The sequence below is a fragment of the Rhinolophus sinicus genome, chromosome 10 (genome assembly GCF_057876585.1).
Source record: "Rhinolophus sinicus isolate RSI-liver-muscle chromosome 10, RSI-T2T, whole genome shotgun sequence".
NCBI lineage: Eukaryota > Metazoa > Chordata > Mammalia > Chiroptera > Rhinolophidae > Rhinolophus > Rhinolophus sinicus.
Window position 1 is genome coordinate 16,518,144 of NC_142510.1, and position 25,707 is coordinate 16,543,850.

Below are 25,707 nucleotides of genomic sequence, written 5' to 3' on the forward strand. Positions count from 1 at the left end.
ATGCCAGAGAAGGGATGGCTCCGGTGAGTATACAAGGATGTACTGGTAATAGGTAAGATGGGGCCACGCTGATTGAAATTTAAATAGTGCAAAGACATATGATTATGTTCCTGCTCATTCCTAAGGTGTTTCCTGGGCTTGAGCTTTTGATTCCGTTTCTGTGGGTCCTGGGGTTCTCACACTCCAGAGAGCTACACACCTTGCCCCAGGTGTTTGATAGAACACACATGAACCCATGTGCACACAGGTAGTCACACACATGAAAGGAGACCCATATACACACTGAAATGTGACTTCCTTGGTACCACGAAGAACATGCAGCCAGTCAGTGTACGATAAGATGTTTATCTTTTAAAAATTTTTACCCATTAAAAATGTGCATTTGTTTGAGCTTAGAAATTGTCTAGCAGGACATGTGCCTACCTTCTTGGGCTACCTCTGGGGTGAGATAAAGGGGGACCCCCATTTTTTAATTTCCTTCTATATAATTTTTTCTTTAACTGAGACTGTTATGTTTAATACCCTCTCCATCCCCAGTGCTCACAGACTGCCTTAGCTGGAGGCTGGAGAATCTGTACCCTTGGTCTCAGAAAAGTCTAGAAGGGGACGAAGCCCAATGCTCTGGTGCCTGGTCAGGGTCCTTGCCTCCGGGGACTAATTTATTCATCTGGTTGGTTACTCTGGGGGAGGAATACAGCGGATGCTCCTCCGTCAATCAAAGGACGAGCCACCAAAGTCCACGTTTGGCAACCTTCAGTGTCATGGGGAAGGAAAGGTTGTCCCACCTCAGAATTCCCGGGGTTACGATTGGAGGTGACAGTCACCTCTCAACCCCGCTTGGGGCAGACGGCTGCTCAGCTACACTCTCGTGGTTTCAGATGTGGGCGGCCTGTGTCAGCCTGCCGTGCGAGGCCCACGTCACCGGTTGCTGCAGTTATTTCCTCATCAGCCTGAGGGGCTCGGCTGTGAGCACAAGGACAGTCCTTACCATGGGACCCAGCAGATGCATCTGCGAAGGTGAGTCTGTCATTGGGGCTTCCCAACTGCTCGAGTCAGCACAAACCTCAGAGGCAGAGAAAGGGTGGGCGGCCCACCTCCCCAGGCCCCAGGATGAGCCTGTGGATGAACCCTGGGAGTGGGCGTCTGGGAGTACCACCCTGATTTTCCCTCCGCTGGTGCCCTGGCCTTGGGCATCGCCCAGAGACAGCAGGTTGGCAGTGCTGATCAGAGAATGACAGACCGTCATTTCCAGTCCTGTAGGGGTCGTGTGTGCCCCTGGGCAGAGGGGAGGGCACCGTGTTTGCAGGCAAAGTTTCTAATGATGGGAGAGACCTTGCTTCCTCGGTGGCCAAGCTGACCTCTGGGGGGCGAGTGAGTGGGCATTCCAGGGCCAAATGTGATGGCCACGAGTGGCCATGAGGTCTGCCAGGCCCTGGGCTTGGTGAAGTCCCTCCAAGTCTCCCATGCCTTTGGGGACTTTAGGGCAGAAGAGGGTCTGGGATTCCCCCCACTGGAGCTGTGGGCGGGACAGCAGGTGAGGGTGGAATTCCAGAAGGAGGGTCCGCTCAGCCCAGCAGAGGAAGAGGCGGGGAGGGTTCGTGCTCTAGTAACATCCCAGCGCTCCCCTCCCAGGTGCCCAAAGCATTAATACCAAGTAGAAGCAAGGGCAGTGTCTGAGGGGAGTTTCAGGATGCGTTTCTTAAACAGTTAGGGTAGGGGCCGGGGACACACCCTGAATCAGACAGGTTCTCGCCCTGGGGGAGCCTGGTCTAAGGAGGCTGCAAAGGGTCAGCAAGGGGCACTGTGTCTCCCCACTTAACCTCCAGGCTCCCCAAAGAGAACTGTCGACAGCTTTATTCTAGCCCTTGCTTGTAGCCACTAGCTGCCCCCTGTTCATGTCCGGTCTGGCTAGGGAGAGAGACCGGGGGGCTTCCTGAAGGCAGAGGCACAGGGGACAGTGTGACAGAGGGCAGGAGGTACCCTTGGGGTGAGTAGGTTTGGGGAGCAGACCAGCAGGGACCCATGTGAACCCCTAGCTTCTGCTCCTTTGACTTCCATCCTGACCCCTCTTCCTCCTGCCCTGAGTTCCATCCCTCTGTCTGTGCACTTGTGCACCTCAGGCCCCTCTGGGTCCAGCCCTTACCTCTCCCATAGTTCCTGCCTGCTGTACCCCCCAGATGGACTGCCCCTCCCGCTCGCCGCTCTCAGAAAGCGCTCCTGGATGCCGCCCCCCACTTGCCCCAGCTTTCTCTGCACCCTCTGTGGACTCACCCACCTGTCCTTCCTGCCTTCCTGTCTCCTGCTCCCAGCCCTTCCCCACCCACTGTCAGCATCACCTGTGGAAAGCACGGCGTCCTCAAGCACTGTCTGCTCAACAGCATCGGTGGTGCCCATTGGTGCCAGGGGTGGCCCACATGCGCTGGTGTGGCCCAAAGTGGCTGGCTTCTGGCTGGCTTCTGCTCCCATTTCCAGCCCCATTTCCTAGCACAGTCCCCACGTCCCCCAGGTTCTAGCTGTTTCTGGGGATCCAGGGTCTGAATCTATTCCTCCTCCGCCAGCAGAGAGAAGACAGAGATAAATGTCCATTTAATTAGCCACCTCCATCCTCATCCACCTCTGTGTTTGCCAGCTTCTTGGGTCTGCAGGGAGAATGACAGGGGATATCATCCCCTCCCCATGAAAAATATAAGAGACTATGTAAAAGGAGACAGGAAATGAATGCAGTAATTGGCGTGAAGCCGACTCAGAGGGTGGGCTGCAAGGCACCGAGGAGCCCAGGGCTGCCCTGCGAGCCCATGCCAGGCCTGCTCTGGCCTGGGATTCCACCTGGCATCAGGGGAGTGCTCATGGCGTGAGACCAGGGAGGGTGAATGTGTCTGGAGACCCCCTTTGTCTGGCAGAGTCCGTGCGTCCTGTGATAGGGATACGGCTGCAAGGCAGCCATGACTCTGTGATAGGCCAGGGAACCCCTGCAGGCAAGCTGAGCTTGACATGGAGGAAAGGGGGTCTGCGAAGGGCCCAGAGCGGCTGTGGGCTGAAGGCCCTGTCCACAGACCCGATGGGGGAGGGGCAGTGCTGGGTGGTAACGTCCGCCAGGCCCCCCAGCACGACTGAGGGGTGCCCACAACAGCAGACACTGGCGTCGCCTCCTCCTGCACTCAGCCATCCTGAGACCGGGCGTTGTCGTCTGGGCTGTGATTAGACCCCCTGGGGTCCTCCCAGTGCCTCTTTCAGGACCAGGGAGCAGGCAGGTGGGGCCTGTCAGACAGGGGTGTCCCTGCCTGAATAATGTCCCTCTGTGCACTTGAGGAGCCCTGAGGAGTGAGAACAGGGACACCCCGGGGGATCTGGGTAGCTTGCAGGCTTGTGTGGGAGCTAATGAGCCCAGGTGACAAGGAGAGAGCTGACAGGTGCCAAGGGTCAGGCAAGTCCCGGTCTCTCTGGCCTCAGTTTCCTCATCTGTAGAGGGGTGGTGGCCCCACCCTACCCAGTTCACTAGGTAGAGACAGAAGTGTTTTCTGCAGAAGAAAGCGGGGACCCCCCACCCCCAGGATGATCCTGCCCAACTCTCCGATGCTCCCCTGCAGGGTGGGTCCCGGCCCCTGGGCCACCCCACTCCGTGCTCTCGAGCCATCTGCTCCTGGGTTAGCCTGCATTCCTCCGGCGCTGGGGCAGTGGCCGTCCACCGTCCCCCCCGGGGGCCTAGATCCAGCCTCTTGGCTGGAAAGTGGCTGCCGTGCCTGAGCTCCCTCAGGTCCTGGAGTCCACTCTGACCCCGTCCTCACTGTCCTGTCCTCACACGCCCTGTTGTCAGGCCCCTGCCCCATCTCTAGTTAGTAGCTGCTGCAGGAGGGGACAGATGCGATAGGACCAATGCTGCGGTGGGTGGTACCAGGTGATGCTTCCTTCTAGGGAAGGGTGAGGTTTCCCTGATCGTTGATCTTAACAGGGGCCTGTCCTGTGGATAGATAGTCAGTTGGGGGTGTGGGGTGGGGTCGGAGGGGTGTTTTCTGTCTGGAGAGTGTGTGCTGAGGTCTGTGTGTATGTCTGCTGCTTTCTGCCTCCTTATCACTCATCAGGCTTGCATAAGCAGGCTGGCCCTGCTTCCTGCTCAGGAGCTATCAGTGTACCATCTGGGGCTGCAAATGGGGTGACAGGGCGTCGGCAGCCTCCCCCCTGCACCCAAGCACTTCCTAACCTGAGCCCCTTATCTCCAGCTAACTTCTGGCTCCCCCAGGGGTCCTGAGGTGTGGGCTCGCCCCTCTAAACAGGAGTGTGACGGACAGAGTTTAGGACCTGCCTTCTGTTGCTTGGCTACCCCACGGCCATCCTACACCTTCTTGGAGCAGAACTCCGGGGAAGGCGTTTATTGAAGGAGATGGAAGGGATCGAGGCTGTGTGACCCTGAGCAAGACACTGCCCCTTTGGGACCCAGCTTCCTAGTCTGTGAAGAGGGATGGTCTTTACCTCCCAAGTGTTACGGGATTTCCAGTGGATAACGCATGTTACACATGCGGCACAGGGAGAGTTCAGTAAATCTCACCTGTGGTTCCCCCAGACCTGCCCCCCCTGCAGGATGGGACCTGGGCCCAGGGAGAGGGCGCTGGGCTGGCAGAGGACCCCAGTCCCAGAGGAGCCTTCTGGGCAGACTCAGACACGCAGCGGATGCAGAGCCCAGACCCGTGTGGCGGTCTGCGTCTGAGGGCTCCCTCTCATACGCTGCAGCCATGAGTCCGTCAGGCCCACTGACCTTTCTGAGCTTCAGATGCAGCTCGGACTGTGGCGCCCGACCTCTTTCAAGGGCACAGTGAGGTGTGGTGGTGACCCTCTCAGAGCACTCTGTGGGGGGGCCCTCACAGGGCGGATCTCTTGGGGAGCATCCCATGGGGGTGCCCCTCCTACACAGCCCCTCGGCCCTGTCCCTTGCAGGTCGGACCTTGGAGAGTGAGGCTCTGAGGCGACGGATGAGTACTTGGCTCCTGGTCTGCACCTGGGTCGGCTTGGGAGTCTCGGTGCCAGGGGAAGGAGAAGGTGAGGGCACTACTGACTGGGAGGTGGGTGCGGGAGTGCTTCAGGGACAGCGCTGTCCTCTGTCAAGCTCCACGGGGTCCATTTGGCCCAAACTGTGCTAGGACCTGTCCTCCAGGGACCAGCCCGCATCCAGTCCCATCCAGGTATCCCGGTTGGAGCCCATCACTTGCCTGGTCTCCCAATCCTGTGCTTGAGGCATGTTTCTGGTATCGGTCTCTGGGCACTGCCCTGCCAGGGTGTCCACTGCCAGACCTGCCCCCCTCCCCCAGCCCTGCCCTGAAGCAGCCGCTATGGGCTCCCAACGGTCACTCTTCCCAGGACTCGGGGCTGGAACCCTCACCTGTCTCACCAACAACATCCTGAAGATTGACTGCCACTGGTCTGCCCCAGAGCTGGGCGAGGACTGCAGCCCCTGGCTCCTCTTTACCAGGTGAGGCTGGAGGGCCAGATTCACCTGGACAGGGGATGGGCAGGGCGCAGGGGTGAGGATAGGATCCCCATGATAGTGGCAGCGGGGGTCGGGCTGGTGCAATAGCAGCTTGGGGCTGACACACGCCCTTTCCAGCAACCAGGCTCCGGGCAGCAAGCACAGGTGTGTTTTCCAGGCCAGCACGTGCACTGTGCTGCTGCCGCCTGAGGAGGTGATTTCACCTTTTGACAACTTCACCATCACGTTGCACCGGCACATCGCCGGGAAGGAGCAGGTCAGCCTGGTGGACCCCCAGTACCTGCCCCGGAGACATGGTAAGGCCTGGGGTGGGCACCTGGGCCTGAACATCCAGGCTGCGTGGGGCTTGGGGATGGAGCCCTGCAGCCTGTAATCCGCAGGCCTCGTGAGTGTGCTTGGTCCCTTCCGGTAGAGACCCAGGGCTAGGAGCAGGCGGGGTTTGGGAGGGGAGGGCCCACAGTTACTGGAGGGGTTGGGTTTGGGACAATGAAGAGGCAGGGCTTCGAGTTGGAGCCGTGGCTGCAGCTTGAGTCCCTTGAAATGCGCTTCAGGGCCCCACAAAGGACCCCAGTGATCAGCAGCAGCCTGTGAAGGACAGGGGGGCACCCTTTGGGGAATCCCCTTGCCTAGCTGCAGGGCTGGAGGAAGTCCCTGTGGTCCTGTCCCACCTGGGGCTTCTCGGGACCAGCCACCCTGGGATGCCCGGGGGCTGAGAGGGCCTTGCCCATGGCCGCCCGGTCCTGAGCATGCGGGCAGACGTCCTCAGGTGGCCTCATTCCATTGCAGTGAAGCTGGACCCTCTGTCTGACCTGCAGAGCAATGTCAGCTCTGACTCCTGCGTCCTGTCCTGGAGCATTAGTTCTGCCTTGGCGCCGCTGGCCTCGCTGCTCAGCTACGAGCTGGCTTTCAAGAGGCGGGAAGAGGCTTGGGAGGTAAGGCTCGTGCTGCTTCCTTGGCGCCTCCCTCTCTCCTGGGGGCGGCCGCCCAGGGCCACTGCTCACCCCACACAGGGCCTGCTGACTTGGAATTATGAGAAAGGGAGGTGATTAGAGCCAAGAGACGGGTGTGCAAGTGTGCACGTGTGTGGTTGTACACGCAGGTAGATGAGTGCAAACGCGTGCCTGTGGGTCTGTGTGTGTGTCCGTGTGTAAGTGTGCCCGTGTGTGCATACGAGTGTGGTGAGTGTGCCGCTGAGTGTGCATGTCTGTCCTCGGGGGCTGACAGACCCAGACTCACCCTCAGCGACTGCCCCCTGTGCCCCCCACAGCGGGCCCAGCACAAGGAGCACATCACCGGGGTGACCTGGCTCCGCCTTGAAGCTGCCGAGTTGGACCCTGGTTCCATGTATGAGGCCAGGCTGCGTGTCCAGATGGCCACCCAGGACGGTGCCATGGAGGAGGAGGAAAGCTACGAGGGCCAGTGGAGCGAATGGAGCCAGCCCGTGAGCTGCCCCTCTCCCCAGAGACCAGGTGGGCGCTGCGTGGCTGCTGCCGTCCAGAGTCTGGGTTGGGCTTTCCTCCCCGCCCACCCTTTTCCCTTCCTGGGACCCCTCCTGCCGGCAGTCATGCCCAGCTGACTGCCCTGCCTTGGGGGTCTGAGGTGTGTATGGAGGAAACAGCCGCCAGGTGTGGGCTTTCTAGGAACCGCCAGTCAGGGGTCCCGGGCTGCACACCAAGGCCCTGTCCCTGAGGCAGGAAGGGCTGGGCTGACCCTTGTGCACAGAGGTGTCGGGAAGGCCACGGACCCTGATGACCTTGCAGAAAGGAGAGGTGAGGCTCGGGGGTGCGTGATTCACCCAGCGTGCTTTGCCAGGCGAGACACAAACCTCCAAGGCCCATAGCAGACTTCCCACATAGGCCCACGGCTCTTATGGGGGTGCCTGTGCCCTGTGGGTTTGGGGAATAACCCGCTGCTGAGGCTGCTCACAGCTCTGGGCCCTTCCTGCTCACAGGCCCCCTGGCCCGTCCCTTGGGGCACTCCAACAGCACGCTTGTGGCTGTGTCCATCTTCCTCCTGCTCACCTGCCTGACCTACCTCCTGTGCAAGCTGTCACCCAGGTCAGTAGCCGAGGGGCGCGCGTGTGTGTGTGTATGTGTGAGCATTTGTGCGTGCATGTGGACGAGGATTTGTGTCAGTGTGTGTGCATGTGTCGGTGTGTGGTGGGGGCCATCAGCCCCTCCCCATGTGTCCCCCCCTCAGGTCCTGGATGGGTAGAGTTTTCAAGCCTCTGCCTCAGACCAGTTGGGAGTTCCCAAGTTGTGAGGGTTTGGGGGGCAGGTGGTGTGATCCTGAACAGCTGAGCAGGGACCCAAAGTCACCAGGCAAAGTCGCCTGAGGTCCTGGTCTCCAGCCTCCAGAGGCGCTTGGCGGTTTGCTCGCTTGCTAACACTTTTGATGCAAATGCAGTTTGGGGCACGTGCTGTGCACAGGCCCCTGTTCTCGGCTCTGGTGGACGCCTCAGAGGACAGGTGGACACCAGGGCCCTCCTGACCTGAACCATCACATACGAAGGTCAGACAATGAAGTTCGTGAACTTTCCACGGTGTAAGCACACGGTGGAAAGTTTGTAAACTTCCTTGTCTGGACGTTTGTATGTCAGGTTACAAGAGGGGCTACAGGGCTCCGTCAAGGGGGACCCACAGAAGACTGGCCAGGTGCAGACAGGTAGTAGAGAAGATGAGAAGACGTTGGACAGAGAGCAAGAGGGTGGGGTGGTGGTGGGAGGGGTGCTGGGTGGGGCCCAATGGGTGGGGCCGAGAAGATGGAGGCGGGTGCCAGGCTTGTCCTCAGAGCAAAGGAAAGCGTATTAAAGAGTGTGTGATATGGGCCGGTTTATGTTTCGAAAATGGATTGTTGGGGTTCGAAAGGGGTACTGCTGGGAGGCCAGTGTTGGTGTCCAGAGAGAGGCTTCGTGGCTTGAGCCGGTGAAAGGAGTAGGGATAGAGCAGCGTGGAGGGGATCACCAGGGTCTTAGGAAGAGAAACCGAGGGGACGTGGAGGCAGAGGAGCTACCGTCAGTGACTCCCCTCAGGTGGGGAACTGGAGGGTCTGGGCCCCAGGGGAGGTCAGTGAGCGTCACCTTGACCTCCAGGGTTGGAGCCCTGTGCCACGTCCTCCTGGGAGGACCAGTGAACCCTGGGCAGGTACATCTGTGCTTGGGAGAAGTCAGGAGCGGCAGGGAGTTGGGGTGTGCCCCCCTCCATCTGCCAATGACACTGCTGTGGGGTGTGGGAGGTGCTGGCTCCCTCTGTGGGCACAGCGACACAGCCGGTGGCCCTCACCCCTGAGCTGACCATCTCAGCTCACCCTGGAAAGGACATGTGTCTTGGTATAAGTCAGTTTATGGGTCACTAGCCAGGGATGCCACAGGGTACCAGGTGTGTGTGTGTGGGGGTCTTGCCCTGAGAGCAGGTTTGGACCCCGTGAGAGGAGAAAGCGTGGCGGTAGCATGAATGTGGCCGGGCTGGTTCCCTGCTGCTTCCCTGGGGTGACCTCGCGCCTCCTGGAGCTGGGTCTCTGACTGGCCTCCTCTGCCTCAGGGTGAAGAGAACCTTCTACCAGCACGTGCCCTCTCCGGTGGCCTTCTTCCAGCCTCTCTACAGTGTGCACAACGGGAACTTCAAGGTGTGTGCACTGACCACTGCAGGGGGGTGGGGGCCGGGCAGGGAGTGCCCAGATACCTGCCTGCTCAGGATGTGGGCTTTGGGGGAGAGCGTGGGGGCCTTTCTCGGTGCTTTGAGCTTTTTTGGTCTATATCGTGGGTTCAAATTTACACACTGTGTCTCACATGGGCAAAAAAAAAAAAGATTAGCTTTATTCATGTTCCCCTCGTGGAAGGAGGGGGAGCTCCCATGAGTGGTCTCTGGTCTCTACCCTTTCAGGCCCTTCACTTTGAGCAAAGGATGGGAGACACTGCTTCCCGGGGGTCCCCCTGACTCGTCCTTCCCGGGGTCTCCCCTTCTGAGGATGCACGGTTTCCTTGGCCCAGCCCTTTTCTCTCTCAACAGGGAGCCTAGTTTTCCAGATTGTTGTCCCAAAGTACCTTTGGAAGTTTAAAGCTGAGCACTTTGTCCCTGGGGGTCCAGCTCTTTCTCCAAGGCAGTAGATCTGACAAGATCCCTGAGGCAGCTGAGGACAAAGGCCGAGTGGGACCAAGATTTTGATTGCGCTGGACTGAGTCACTTGGGCTGCAGGCAACCAGCCCCTTCTCTGTGGAACCGTGACACCTCCCAGGGGTTACTTAGCGCCCTCTGGGGCTGGTCTGCTCTCTAGGGAGGCCCGTAGTGACACAGGATGTGGTGTATGTGGTGTATTTGGTGGAGACTCCTGGTCCCACCTAGGGAGCAGCTTCCTTTTGGAGGTGGGGTGGTGGGGTGGTGATCTCTTGTGGCCCCTGGAAGGGTCCCGGTCTGCCTGCCTCAACCCAGATGTGCCAGTCCCCATAGCATCTCCTGTCGTGTGTGTGTGTGTGTGTGTGTGTGTGTGTGTGTGTGTGTGTGTGATGAGTTCTGGAGCTGCTGAAAGTTTATGGAGTAGTCATCAGGCCTTTCTCTGTCCTTGGCACCTGTCCCCATCTGCACCCTGCTTCAGGCTGCTCTGAGCACCAGGCCCTGTGTAGGGAAGTGCTGAGGGGCCTGAAGGGACTTGGGGTCCCATGCTGAAGCTGGGCTGGCACATGGGGGGAAGACAGAATGTTCCGGGCACAGGCGCTGCTTGGCCTGTGGGTAGGGGTTGTCTGGAGAGCTTCCTGGAGGAGGAGGGAAGGCTGTTCCCACAGTGAGTCCTGAACATGCTGTCCGACCCCCCATACTTTGTTCCAGACCTGGACGTGGGCCCACAGAACTGGGGTGCAGCTGAGCCAGCACTGTGTCGGCACCCCACAAGGAGCCGCGAAATCTAGTGTCCGGGAGGCCATCGCATTCCTTACCTGTGACCCGGTGGACCCTTGGCCGCCCGTGGCCCTGGAGGAGGTGGAGAGCACTGGCACTGGCCTCCCCACGGATGTATTGCCAGCAGCAATCCTGGGGTGGGCAGGGGAGCCACCTGCCTATCTGCCACAGGAGGAGTGGGGCCCTGCGAGCCTCGCCAGGCTGTCACCCCCACAGCCAGAGGGCAATAGCAGCGACTACTGTGCCCTGGCCTGCTATGGGGAGGCCACCCCTTGACTTTCCCAGGAAACACACAGAGCTCTGGGCCGGTCGTGGCCTTTGCCTGTGGCCTGTCCTGCGACCAGCAGAGCCTGGATGCCTGGCAAGCAGGTAGCTGCGTGGGAGCTGGTCACTGTCACAGACAAGACCCTGGAGAACAGGCCACAGGAGGACCTCTGGGGTGTTTTCTGCCCCCTGCCCTTGGCAGACAGTGGGCTCGGTCCTGAAAGTTCTAGAGCCCTGACGCGACCAGCTGCATCATGTCCATTGTGGGAAAAATGGACTAAAGTCTCAGGAGCTGACCCTTGACTGAGACTGGACCTCTTGTGGAAGGCCACCTGTGCAGTGGTCACCTGTCCTACCTGGATGGAGGCAGGAGGCCCCACTTCCCTCCTCTCCACTCAGAACCTGTGGGGAGGGGCCTCTGCCCTCAGCATCCCGCCAACCCCGTGCTCCCCCATTGCCTCCCTGCTTTCTGGCTTGATCCCAGGCCCCCCTGAGAAGAGGGCTGTGGTCCCCACAGCCTTTGCTGCCCTCACCCCCTTAAAGGGCCAGCCTGGGCCCGGGGGACACAGGTGAGACGGTGTGACCAGGCTGAGTGTCATCATTCTGTGCCTTCCTGAGGTAGCTCTCCTACTGAGATTAAAAGGCATATAGTGGCTGTTCCAAACTGCTGATGGCTGAGAGGAGGCCGCGAGCTGTGGCCAGAGACACCAGATTGTCAGGACTGGAAGTGAGCAGCCAGCAGTGGCTTTGGCCTGGGAAGGGCCCTGCCTTCACCCCCTCCCCTGTGGTCTGGACAGAGTGATGGACAGAGCAGAGGGTGCCTGCATCGGTCTCCTAGGGCTGCCAGAACAAAATGCCAAAAGGACGGGGCTTACAGCAACAAAAATCGGTTGTCTCACAGTTTTGGAGGCTGCAAGTCTGACATCTAGGTGTCAGCAGGGCTGAGAAGCCTCGAGGGCTCTCTCCAGCTTCTAGTAGTTTCTTGGCTTGGGGGACAGGTAGCTCCAATCCGCCCGAGGTGTTTTCTCTGTGGGGGTGTCTCTACCCAAGACCCCCCTTTTTATAGCAACACAATCATCGTGGATTGGGGCTGATTTGAATGATTTCATCCTGACATGGGCATCTAAAAAGGTGTTTCCATTTCAGGTCACATTCACAGGTATGGGGGGGGGTTAGGGCTTTCTCATGGGAATTTGGGGGGACCATAATTCAACCAATGACCATGTGCCTGCCCCTGCCAGCAATCCCCACCTCCTTGCCGGCCCAAGGCACTTGGCTCCCTCCCAGGGAACCCTCATCGCTCTTACTGGGTGCCTCAGGGAGAGAGAGGACCCCGTCCCACCTGGCTGCTGGACTTGGTGTTGGTGCTGGGCTCACCTGCCCGGTGAACGCTCGGACGAGACTCTTCTTTCTGAGGAAGGATAAAAAGATGCCTGTCTCTTTCTGGATGCTGAGCCAGAGAGGGGACTTCTCTCTGGGAGGTTCCAGTGTCCCCTGTGGCATGGGCAGAAAAATAGCACTAATAGCCCCAGGCCCCCAAAGGCAAAGCCCCCCTCTGGCTCAGCGAGGCGCCCCCTTCCCCTCCGCTTGCCTGAGGAGCCCCCAAGTTTTTGAGGGGAGCCTCAGCAGAGCCGGAGTCTGGTCAGCAGGGGCGAAGCAGGACCCAGAATGTATCTTTCGTGTCCAGAGAGCAGGAGGGATGTGGACAGAAGTGAGGTGCCGGCATCCTTAGCTCTAACCCAGTGTAAAAATACTAGCGTTAATCCACTTCCTGGAGCCGACCTCTGGGGAGCCCCGGGGTGGTGTATTTGTAACAGCATCTGCGTGGCTCATGTGTCTTCGTGTGGGACCTGGGCCACCTGCATGACTAGACAGGTGACCCCCACAGCTGGGATGCCCTTCCTGTGTGGCCGAGGTGTCCATTTGACTCACACTTTCTCTAGCTGGTACCTGGATACCTAACTCTGGGCTGGAACCTGAGTGTGAAGTCACTCAGAGGCTGTGTGACGGAGTCTCGGTGAGTCACGCCTGCCCTTCCTGGGTACACGCGAGTAACAACGGCTCATAGAGTGGCTGTGAGCGCCTGAGCAAGAAGCCTGCACACCTTGGTACCCAGCAAATGCTAATCTCCCCTTCCTGAGAGGACACAACCCTTGGAAACCACATGCCAAATCCGGGGTACAGCAGAGCAAGGCTCAAAACACCTCTTGGCGCCTGCTGAGGAAGTCACCCATCGCTGGTCACCGATGAGTCAGAGAGAAGGTGGCCTGGGAAGGGAATTATGACACTGCTGGTGGGTTGAGCACTTGCGTGGACAGTATGGCTGCAGCATAAGTGTCCAAAATGTGACCGACCAGTCCCCAGGCTGCGGCGGGACTGTGGAGGGTGTGGAACGCTACGCTGATGGGGCAGGAGGAAAGAGGACCCCCCCCATCAGGGAACACCACAGGACCGTTCCTTTTTCTTTGTTTTTCAATGAGGTAAACTTCACATAATAGAAAATTAACTGTTTTAAAGCCTATAATTCAGTGACATTTCGTACATGCACGATATTGTGCCACCATCACCTCTATCTAGTTCCAAAATATTTTCATCATTTCAAAAGGAAATCCCCCGCCGAAAAAGCAGTCTGTCCCTGTTCTGCCTCCCTCTGACCTCTGGCAACCACGCGTCTGCTTTGTTCCCTATGGATTTACGTAGTCTGGATATCTCGTGTAAATGGAATCATACAACATGTGACATTTTGGGTTCAACATCTTCCTCGTAGGATGATGTTTTCGAGGTTCACCCACATTGTAGTATCAGTACCTCAGTCCTTTTTATGGCTGAAGTATTTATTAGTCCATTGTCTGGATGGAGCACATTTTGCTTATTCATCTCTGTCGATGGACATTTGGGTTGTTTCCACCTTTTCACTTTTGTGAACAGTGGTGCTATAAATATTCATATCAAGTTTCTGTTTGAATACGTGTTTTCAGTTCTTTTGTGTATATTCCCATGAGTGGAATTGCTGGGTCATATGTTAATTCTGTGTTTAGCTTTTGAGGACCCGCCAAACTTTTTCACAGGGGCTGCAACATTTAATATTTGCGTCATTAATGTACAGGGTTCCAATTTCTCTGCATCCTCTCCAACTCTTGTTAGTGTCTAATCTTCCCTCCTTTCCTTCCTTCCTTCCTTCCTCCCTCCCCCCATCTTTTTCTTTCTTTCTTTCTTTCTTTCTTTCTTTCTTTCTTTCTTTCTTTCTTTCTTTCTTTCTTTCTTTCTTTCTTTCTTTCTTTCTTTCCCTGTTTCCTTCCTTCCTTCCTTCCTTCCTTCCTTCCTTCCTTCCTTCCTTCCTTCCTTCCTTCCTTCCTTCCTTCTTCCCTCCCTCCCTCCCTCCCTCCTTCCCTCCCTCCCACCCAGTTAAAAGCAAAACCAAACCAAACAAAAAATCTTGAGGTGGCACTAAAGGATAAGAGTTGAGATACCCCAGAGACAAGAGAGAAAAATGGGCGGCTGGCTTTAATTTTGGCTTTTCAATTGGAATTGCTTACTGAGAATCTGAACAAAACCTTTTGCTGGGTAAGTGAGAGTCTGGACTCATTCAGCTCCGAAGATAAGGGGCATTTACTCCCTCCAGTTCAAATTTTGGGTATTCTTAGGTGACTAAGAATCTATGTGGAGGTGGCTGAGGGTACCCCTCAAGACGAGCAGGGCCTCAGGGAATTCTAACACAACTGTAATTAAATAATTGACTTGTCCATCTGTGGACACACGCATAGAGGCTTAATTAACATGGGAAATTGTGCCTCCAAGGCTGACAAACTCCCGGCTGCCATCCCCTAACCCCCATTAATACTCCTGTAGATGTGCAATTCATAGGGACCCTTTACTTGCAAGTACTTACAGACATGGAAAGATTTCACTAGAAGTGATATCAACTTAAGATGGCCGAAATGGAGCGCTTATGACACCTACATTAATTCCTTTCTGCGTGTACAATAGAAAAAACAAAACAAAAGCCAGCTCTAAAATAAAACGAAATGGGAGGCACATCAGTTGGCAAATAGGAGCCCCTGAAACGGAGCACAGGGAGATGCTTTCTCCTCCAGGAGGTAAGAACATTTTAGAGACTGTTTCTGAACGAGAGAAGGTTTCCGAAGCTGCTCAATGCCAACACCCACTTTTCCCTCTTCTCCAACTGTCCCACTGTACCCTTTACTTTGTTTTTTGGACATAATCTCCTTTCCTCCTCCCCTTTCTCTCTCTCTCTCTCTACACCTCCTCCACTGCAGCTCCTTCCTGACCAAGAGGAGACTCAGAATAGAAAACCAGGCCAGGATAGACTAAAAACAAAAACGAAAACAAAAAACGCAAACCCAGAAATTCTGGCAGTCCCTTTAGAGAAGATCCAGTCAGTCTCTGGACAGGGAGAACCAGATACCGTGTTTCCCCGAAAATAAGACCTCGCCGGACAATCAGCTCTAATGTATTTTTTGGAGCAAAAATTAATATAAAGGGTCGGTCCGGTGGCTCAGGCGGTTAGAGCTCCGTGCTCCTAACTCCGAAGGCTGCCGGTTCGATTCCCACATGGGCCAGTGGGCTCTCAACCACAAGGTTGCCAGTTCAATTCCTCAAGTCCCGCAAGGGATGGTGGGCTGCGCCCCCTGCAACTAAGATTGAACACCCTTGAGCTGAGCTGCCGCTGAGCTCCCAGATGCCTCCGTTGGTTGGAGCACGTCCTCTCAACCATAAGGTTGCCGGTTCGACTCCCGCAAGGGATGGTGGGCTGTGCCCCCTGCAACTAGCAACGGCAACTGGACCTGGAGCTGAGCTGCGCCTTCCACAACTAAGACTGAAAGGACAACAACTTGAAGCTGAACAGCACCCTCCACAACTGAGATTGAAAGAACAACAACTTGACTTGGAAAAAGTCCTGGAAGTACACACTGTCCCCCAGTAAAGTCCTGTTCCCCTTCCCCAATAAAAATCTTAAAAAGAAATTAACATAAGACCCAGTCTTATTTTACTATAATATAAGACTTGGTTTTATAATATAATATAATATAATATAATATAATATAATATAATATAATATAATTGGCTCTTATATTGATTGTTGTTCCAAAACACGCATTAGGGCTGATTGTCCGGCTAGGTCTTATTTTTGGGGAAACACGGTATATGGTCTGGGTACTAAACCCTTATCAGGTTTGTGACTTGCAAATATTTTCTACCATTATGTAGGTTACGTTTTTTTACTTTTTGATAGCATCCTTTGATGCACAAAAGTTTGAAATTTTGACGGAGTCCAAGCTATTTATTTTTTCTTTCATTCCCTGTGACTTTGGTGTCATACCCAAGAAATCATTGAGAAACCCAATGCCAAAAACACATGAAAAGATACGCATTATCACTGGTCATTAGGGAAATGAAAATCAAGATAACGGTGAGATAACCCCTTCACACACATTAGGATGGCTTTTCTCAAAAAAGTAGAAATGAACTAGTTTTGGTGAGGATGTGGAGAAATTAGAACTCTCCTGCATTGCTGCTGAGAATCAGAAATGATGGTGGTGATGGTTGCATAGTAAAATGTGAATGTACTTCATGCCACGGAACTGTACACTTAAAAGTGGCCACAATTGCACATTTTATGTAATGCGTATTTCACGACACACACAAGAAATCCTCCTCAGAACTGGTCCTGACATAGTTCACATATTATGGAAGAAGGCCCTTTCCTCTTAGAGTGCAAAATAGCTTTGTTCATGCTGGTGCTAGTATGGGCTCCAGGCTTTCTCACACCCACCCAGCGTGATCTCATCAAGAGAGGGAGTCCACTCTTACCTGCTGCGTTTGCACCTCCTTCCATTACCTTACTCGCCTTCAACTTGCCCCCCAAAAAACTACTCTCAATCATTGTTCTGCTACCATCTCTGTAATTTTCCCTTTTCTATAATGTCATATAAATGGGATCGTACGTACAGTGTGTCCTCTGCTCGGAGAGGCTTCTGTCACTTAGTAACATGCATGTAAGATTCATCCATGTCTTTGCGTGGCCAGGTAGATCCTTTTTTTTTTTTTTTTTTTTTGGTTGACACAGACATTGCATGGATGTACTCCGCTTGGTTTTTTATTCAGCTATTGAAAGATGTCCTGATTCTTTTTTTTTTTAATTTTATTTGATTAAATTTATTGGGGTGACAACTGTTAGTAAATATACATAGATTTCAGGTGTACAATTCTGTATTACATCATCTATAAATCCCATTGCTGATTCTTTAAAGTATTTCACTGTTGTGAAGAGAGATGACATACATACGAGTAATGCATGATGGGTTTTCTCTCAGATACAGGTTTTTAGAGCAGTTGTCCACATACCTAGGAATGTGATTATTGTCTTACAGGGTGAGGCCATGTTTAGCTCTGGAAAAAACTGCCAAACTATCTTCTAAAGTGGCTCTAGCACTATGCATTCCACCGGCAGTGAATTAAAGGAAAGGTCTTGTTGCTATTGCTTTTTCTGAAAAAAAGATTTTAGCTATTTTGGGGGACCTGTTAGCTCAGTTGGTTAGAGTGTGGTGCTGGTAGCACCAACGTTGCCGGTTCGACCCCAGCATGAGCCACTGTGAGCTGCATCCTCCTTAAAAATAAATAAATAAATAAATAAATAAATAAATAAGTAAATAAATAAATAAAACAAGCCAGCAACAAAAATAAAGATTTTAGCTGTTTTAATAGATAAGCAGTGTGATCTGATTTTTGTTTTAATGTACTTTTGCCACAGGACAAGAGATGTTGGGCATTATTTTGTATGCTTATTTATCACCCGTGTATCTTCTTTGGTGAGGGTTTGTTCAGATCTTTTTAAACTGGGTTGTTTGTCTTCTTGTTGAGTTTTGGCGTTTCTTTGTATATTTTGCGTAGAAGTCCTTCTTCAGATGTGTTTTCCAGATATTTTCTCCTCCTTTGTGTCTTGTCTTTTTGTTCTCTTAACAGTCTTTCATAGAACAGACATTTTAAATTTTAAGAAAGTCATCAGTAATTTTTCTCTTTTATTGACTGGCTGTAGATTTTCCTTTGTGTTTTCTTCTATGATTTTTATAGGTTTGCATTTGAAAATTTATGTCTGTGGACTGTTTTCAGTGAGCTTTTACATAAGTTGTAAAGTTGGTGTCTATATTTTTCCCTATGGTTTCCAATTATTTTATTGCCATTTGTGGAACAGACTTTCCTTTCTCTGTTGACTTGCCTTTGTCCCTTTGACAAGTCACTTGTCTATATTTACATGGGTCTAGTCTTTTGCTTTATTTTTTCTGTCCCATCTTTCTATTTCTTCACCAATATCATATTCTTTTCATTACTGTAGCTTTATGGTAAGTGTTTGGATATGAATGTGTGAATTAACTTTGTTCTTCCGTCTTCTGTCTTGTAGTCTAGGTTTAGAAACAGTTTGTCAATTTTTTTTTAACCTGGGAATTTGGGATTCCACTGAATCTATAGATCAAGTTAGAAAGAATTTTCATCTTAACAATACTGAATGTACTATTCCTGAAGAAGAAATAGCTTCTGCATTTATTTATATTTTGTTTGATTTCTCTTAACTGTGTTTCAATGTTTTCTGAATGTATACTTGTATATATTTTGCTAGATTTATACTTAAGGACTTCAATTGTTGAGGTGCTATTGTAAATGTATTTTTTTCATTTCAAATTCCAATTTTTCCTATACATCATTGCTGATTGTTTTAGTCCATCTGGACTGCTATAATAAAACACCATTTCTGCATTTTAGGTGGCTTATAAACGATATCAATTTATTTTTCACAGTCCTGGAGGCTAAACGTCTGAGAGCAGGGTACCGGCAAGCTCGGGTGAGGGAGCGCTTTCTGATGGCCCATCACTCCCTGTATCCTCACCTGGAGGAAAGGGGCAAGGGTCTCTTTTATAAGGAGACGAATTCCATTCATAAGGACTCCACCCTCGTGATCTAATCACCTCCCAAAGGCCTCACCCTCTTACGCCATCACACTGGGCGTTAGATTCCAACATGTGAACTTGGGGGGAACACAGACGTTCAGACCATATAGAAAATGCATTGACTTTATACTGACCTTCTACTTCACTTTTTGTTCTCTCTATATTTTCCCATCACAGCACTGGAATGGTGGACCCTATTTCAGTTAGCATGTCACTGAATAATCATAAGACTGAATTTCAGAGATTCACCGGGGTCTGGGTTGGAGGGGACCACTGGCCAACGCTAAACTGGGAAAGCGGCTGTCTGTCCTGCGCGGAGCCCTGGTGGACAGCAGGGGTCGCCCGAACGCGCCGTTGCAGCCCCACGGGGAGCGCATGCGTCCTGCGGCTTGCGGACCCTGGGGGGCGCCGGGGACAAAGCGAGGACAGAGCGAGGAGACGCTCCTGTCGGCCGCCCTGAGAGCGGCAGGAAGGAGCGTTGCTGTGGCTTCCCCGGAAACGCTCGTCTTTGATAGCGAGCCCAGAACCCTCTTTCTCTGGACTTTCTCACGCCTCCCGTCCTCAAGGCTCTGACCCCGACCGTCGTGGCCCCTCGTCGGGCTGCGGGGGCACGTGGGGACCGGCCAGCCCTGCAGCCCCCTGAGAGCCAGCCTTACTGTTAACGCGGTTGAAAATAATATATTGACACACTGAACAGTAGGTGTGTTAAAACCCACAATATCAAGTTTAAATACCGAGGGGGTGCCCCAAAAATGTACACACATGACTTGTATGCAGCTTTTGTTATCGGTATATATTGAGTATTACAATTGTAATACAGTTTTTTTCCTTTCTTAAAATATGTATACATTTTTTGGCACCCTCTGTATAGTTTTTATACCAAACCTAGAATTTACCAAAAATTGACTTTTCTGGCTTTAACGGAAGTAAACTTACCAACAATTTTTTTTTTCTTTTGTTAAGAAAGTCACAGTGTAATTGGCAGCTTATTTATAATGGTACATAAAATAATGTCGGTTTTGTAAACATTGACAGCCTACATTATGCGAAATATGTAAATATATCAAACTTTGATATTAAAATCAGAATTGGTTAAAGGTCCGTCAATACTCGGCTATTAACTGTGAACCCAAATGGTCCTGGGATCTTTTCCAATGGGAGATTTCGAAGCACCATTCCAAACTTTTGCACGCTGATTGTTCTGTGTACAGTTTCCTTATTTTAGGATTAATTTTGTTAGTGGGTATTTTTACTAGGAAATCACCCATTTCTTGTAGGTTTCCAGTTTGATGCAATAGGTTTCTCTTATTTGACTTTTAATTTCTTCTCTTTCTGATTTTCTACAAGATTGTCAGAATTAATGAACAAATATTGATGAGTTATTATTAACTAAGTTTACATTTTATTCGGGTTACCTTAATTCTACTTTTTCTGTTCCAGGAGCCCATCCAGATTACCATATGACATTTAGTCATGTCTCTTTAGGTTCCCCTAGGCTTTGACAGTTTCTCACACTTTCCTTGTTTCAATGACAATATGGAGGAGGGCTGGTCAGGTATTTTGTAAAATGTCCCGCCTTGGGACTTATTTGGGATTTCGATGATTAGACTGGGTGGTGGGTTTTAAGGAGGCAGATCAAAAGGTAAAGTGGTAAAGTGCTTTTTTTATCACTATTTATCAAACAGAATGCTCTCGAGGCAATTTATGTAGAGCCTACACTTGAGGAGAGGGGAGTTAGCTTATTTCTTGATGGATGGCTGTGTCTACATCAATTATTTGGACTTCTTCTGCCTAGGAGAATTTTATTCAATCTCATTTAACAATTAGGTAATCATTTATTTTTACAAGTGTGGATCCCCGGATAGTTATTTTAAGCTCTTGGTCTAATTCAGCACCACAGTGTTTTGTTGCTCAGTTCCTTCCTGCTTTGCTACCGAGAGCTCTTTTTCCTTTGGCGTGTTACTGGCCAAACTGAGTCCAACTGCTCAGTAGTTGCCAGTCTACAGACAACTCTGAGATGTTATGAAAAGGAACAGACTTCATTTTGAGAGGGCAGGCAAGGACACATGGGGGCAGCGTGTCATTTCCTAAAGCAATGGGTCCCTGAACAAAGGATCGGATTGGTCTTTATTCAGGTAAATCATGCATAAACATTAAGGTGAACTTCATCACCGTATGTATAGGTGGGGACATTCCTGCACAAGTGCAGTTAGAAAACCTACCTGTACATACATTGCATGTTAAAAAATGGTGGACAATCTCTGCCCCTGGGAAGGTATAATTAGAAGGGCTCATGCCAACGTCCGTATAGAGTCCTGCGGGCTGCTTCAGCCGGCCTCAGGCAGTTTGAGTCAGATCAGCCTCCTCGGTGTCTCTCTGAAAAAAACCGTGATGGCGTTCGTCAATGTCAGGAATGGTACAGGTATGAAAGAAAGTTTGACTAATTAAGTCTCAGCCCTTCTATTAAACACTTAGCAAATTATAGGATATGGTTACATAAACCTTGTAACATTCAGTGTGATCTAAGTGGGTTTACAGGTTAATCTAAGCAAAACTATGAATTCTAAATAAAAAAAGTTAGTGTATGCTAGACTACCTGCAAGGCTGTATATAGGTTAGGTTCCAAAATCTGCTTCCCACCATCTGCCATTTACTTCATTCATGTCTCCATTTCAGATTACAAATAGTGTTTTCAGGAGTGTTAGTTACTGTCCCCAAGGGGAAGAACTTTATAAAATAAAGTCCATTTTGCTTTAGTCTATTGTCGATGTAAGAAATGTCCCAACTTGTAGAGAATTTTCATGAGTTTGTTTAACCCAAATTGATACATATGCTGAGAAGCAAGGTTTAAAATGTTCTGGAGAATAACAGTTTGGCAACTTCTTTTGTGCATTTGAAATTAAGGAGGGAACAAAGGAAGATTATATGAAGATGGGAGAAAGAAGCAAGGTGGGAGTTGGATTGCAGGATAATTAATAAGGTGATATGCTCTTTTGAGGGTGGTTATTTTGAAAAAGAGGCGTTTCAAAGATGTGTTAACCTTGATGCACAGAAACAACTGGACAGGACTTGCTTAAGGCAAAGGTAAAGCTTCACAGAAAGTTATATGCCTGGGGCGTGACTGCCCACTGTGACCTGCCCGGCTGGGAATTTGTGATGAGATCAACTTGTGAGGTTACTTTCCATAGAACCCCCTTTTTTTGGTCCACACTACAGATTCCATTCATTTCCAAAATTACTTAGGTCAGTGCCTTTTGCCCCACCACCTACAGGAAGTTTTTTATACATTTCTAATACAGTTAGAATCTTTGTCACATTCTATATTCTATCCTGCGACACTCCCACATCATAAATAACTTAATTTGAATAGATTATGATTTACTCTTTGGGCTGTAAAAATGTACAGGTATTGAAAAATGTGTAGTGCCAGGTATCCATGACTAAACTATCATATGGAATACTTCAAACCTCCCATGCCATGATTTACCATCTCTGTAGTTTTGCCTTTTCCCGAATGTCGTATAAATGGGGTCATATACTGTGGAGTCTCTTCATATGGGATTCTTTCAGTTAGCTATATATCTGTAAGATTCATCCACATCTTTGCATGAGTTGATGGTTCATTCCTTTCTATTGCTGAATAATATTCCATTGCTTGTATAGGGGAGGAAAAATAATTTTCTCTCTATTCTTCTAGGTTCTTAGCTGAGACCCCCCCCCCGCCACCCAACCATAATAAAGACATTGAGAAGAGAAAAATCGAAGTTTAATAACATCTGTACCTCCCGTATACATTGAAGCTACCCAGGAAAACTGCGTAACTCCCTGAAATGGCCCAAGTCATAACCTTAAATACCATTTTTAGCTTAAAACAAAAGACAGATGCTGGGGGAGGGAGAAGCACATTAAGGCAGGTTACCAGGCAAAGCACGGTAAACAAGGTATGGCTGTTATGCAAATTTAGTTCAGGCCTGTTTTCATTGAAAAGAATCTCAGATTTAGTCATCCTTCTCTTTCTGGTACAGATGGAGATTTCCCTTATAAATGTCAATTTCCCTCACAAAAGGACAACTAATAAAGGGTTTCAGAGATGTCTGTCTGCTCTTTTAAAAAATTAATCAGCTCAGAAATAATCCTTATGCCATAGAAGCATATTTTGGGGGGGCATATTCTGCCTCCCTTCACATGGATGTACCCTAATTCGCTTACGCATTCATATACTGAAGGACAGCATAGTTTTTTTTAGTTTTTAGCATTATAAATAGCACTGCTGTGTATCACTGCATTCCGGTTTTTGTTTGGACATAGTTTCTCCCAGCAGTTGCATAAACACTAGAGGCAGGATCATTGGATCCTAAGGTGAGACTTGTTTAGCTTTGGAAAAACACTACCAAACTCTCTTGCAAAGTGGCTGAATATTCTCCTGGCTGAATGAGAGTTCCTGCCAAAATGTGGGGAGCGGGTAAAGAAAGAGGGGCTCTTGGAGGGTGAGGTGGTGGCTCCAAGGTGGGGTCCTAAGATGCTCGCCAGGTGCCCCCACACGTGTCTTCCACGTCCTCAAGTGCCCCCCATGTGGTCCTGTAACAGAGTGAAATGCTCGGCCGCTCTGACTAGAGCAGAAGTTTTTATTTTATAAAGTTCACGTTATTAATTCTTTTCTTTTGTGGCTAGGCTTTTGGTGTTGTGTGTTAAAACTCATCACCAAAGCCAAGGTCATGTGGATTTTCTTTTGTTTCCTTCTAGGTATTTTATAGTTTTGCAGTTTAAATTTGTTTATGGACGATTTTGAGTGAATTTTGGCGTAAATTGTAAAGTTTGCGTCAACATTCATTTCATTTCCTATGGTTTCCAATTCACTTTTCCTTAACTGTTTTTTGAGGAGTCATGGAATGTTTGGCTTCATTTCAGTTTGTATTTCCAAAGTTGGGTGGATTCAGCAGGACTCCTCAGAGGGGGCCTGGCCTCCACTGAACTGAGAGGCGCGTCCTGCACTGTCTCCGCCAGCCGGCAGGGGGCGCCCGAGCCTTCCTCTCGGACCTTCACGGCTCCAACAACACCTTCTGCCCTTGGCCTTGGCTTTTTGTGCAGGCTGAGGGAGGTGGGTCTCTGGGGCTTTGGGACGAAGTGTCAACGCTGACAGGAGCTGGGTTTCCTGAGGATCCTCTGGGGAGATGCCACGGAGGGAGGAAAAGGTAAGGAAAGCTTCCTGTGAGCGTGGACTGCTGCGGGGTGGGGTGTCAGCCTTCAGAGGACACAGCAGAGGAAGGGCTTGATGTGCAAAATTGTGGGGTTTTTAGTTTTTTGTGTGATGTAAGACAGTGTCCAGTGTTGTTCTTTCGCAGGTGGCTGTCCAGTGTTCCCAGCGCCGTGTATGTGTGTTCATTTCTGGGCTCTCCGTTCTGCTCCATCGATCTGTGTGTCTGTTTTCATGCCAATACCACACTGTTTTGGTGATGACAGCTTTGTGATGTAGTTTGAAGTCAGGAAGTGTGATACCTCCAGCTTTATTCTTCCTCAAGACTGCTTTCACTACTTGGCGTCTTTTGTGGTTCCACATAAATGTTAGGATTGTTTGTCCTATTTCTGTGAAAATGACATTGGAATTTTCATCGGGATTGCATTGAATCTGTGGATCGCTTTGGGTAGAATGGCCATTTTAATACTAATTCTTCCAATCCATAAGCAGGGACTGTCATTCCATTTATTTGTCTCTTCTTCCATTTCTTTCATCAGTGCCATATAGTTTTCAGTGTTCAGGTCTTTCACTTCCTCGTTTAAATTTATTCCTAGGTATTTTATTCTTTTTGGTGCAATTGCAAATAGAATATTTTCTTAATTTCTCTTTCCAGTGGCTTGTTATTAGTGTATAGAAATGCAACTGACTTTTGTATGTTGGTTTTGTATCCTGTAAATTCACTGGATTTGTTAATTAGTTGTAACAGTTTTTTTATGGTGGAAAATTGGAATTCAAAATTCCCACTGTATCTACCACATGCCAGGTCATCCATGACACCCAAGACCTAGAAGCCACTACATAGTGTAATCTTCCCAGCGTGCCTCTTAATAACATGTGGACTTCCACACGGGCAAGTAGCGTCCCCACTTGGGGTGCTGGATCTGCACACGGCTTGACCTCTCTAATGAAGTTTGATGTCTTCTCTGCTTTTGTGGCATGGGTGTTTCAAAAAGTAATTTACTTTCCAGTAATTTCAAACGTCCAGAAAATTTGCGGCAGCATTACAAAGACTCTTTATCGCTACACTCAGATTTCCCAGCTGTTATTGCTTCATCCCTTTTCACATCAAGTACTCCAGTGTTTTATCTAAAACAGGTGTGCTGTCCTAGAGACCCACCGTGTAACCCCAAGAAGGAAATCATTATGGTTTCTATATTATAATCCAATCCACAGTCCCAATTCAACTTTCACCACCTGCCCCAGCTGTGTGAAAATGTCTTTTTTCATTGTAATCCAGTTTTATGTTTCTATAACTGTTCCTGAGCCTTTCCCTCATTTCCTCAACTTTGATGGATTTAAAGCACAGAGTATGACTCCAATCTAGGTGTCCTTTTCTGCTTGGCTTTTTTCTTTTATGATGTTTTTAATGTTCAGCTATGTCCTAACATGTATCAGTACTTCATTTGTTTTTTTCATTGTGATTAGATATATGTAATGCATTTACCATTTAAATCATTCAAAGTATATAGTTCTATGGAATTAACTACATTTACATTGTTGTACAAATATCAGCACCATCCATCTTCAGAACTTTTCATTTTCCTTAAGTGAAACTCTGTATCCATTAAACACTAACTCCTCATTCTCATTTCCCCCAACCCCTGGCAACCATACTCTATTTTTGGTCTCTGAATTTTATTTCTCTGGATACCTCTTATAAGCGGAATCATGTATGTGTCCTTCTGTGACTTGCCGTAATGATTTCATGGTACATCCATGTTGTAAAATGTGTCAGAATTTGCTCAGTTTTGAAGGCTGAATAATACTCCATTGTGTATATACCACGTTTTGTTAATTCATCAGTGGACACTTGGGTTGCTTTTGGCTGTTGTGAACAATGTGGCTATGAATGTGGGTGTACAAATATTTGTACCA

General features: G+C 50.2%; 1 protein-coding gene across 1 annotated transcript; it reads left to right on the top strand.

Annotated features, from left to right (window-relative positions):
- Window positions 1–4,913: 4,913 nt before the first annotated feature.
- Window positions 4,914–13,477, top strand: LOC109438287 (interleukin-9 receptor-like). The gene is given in 9 exon segments (XM_074323078.2): window positions 4,914–5,031; window positions 5,350–5,461; window positions 5,597–5,775; window positions 6,266–6,411; window positions 6,747–6,948; window positions 7,431–7,536; window positions 9,019–9,103; window positions 10,300–10,624; window positions 10,627–13,477. Coding segments are annotated over 9 exon segments (1,449 nt in total). The 5' UTR covers window positions 4,914–4,964; the 3' UTR covers window positions 10,854–13,477.
- Window positions 13,478–25,707: the final 12,230 nt, after the last annotated feature.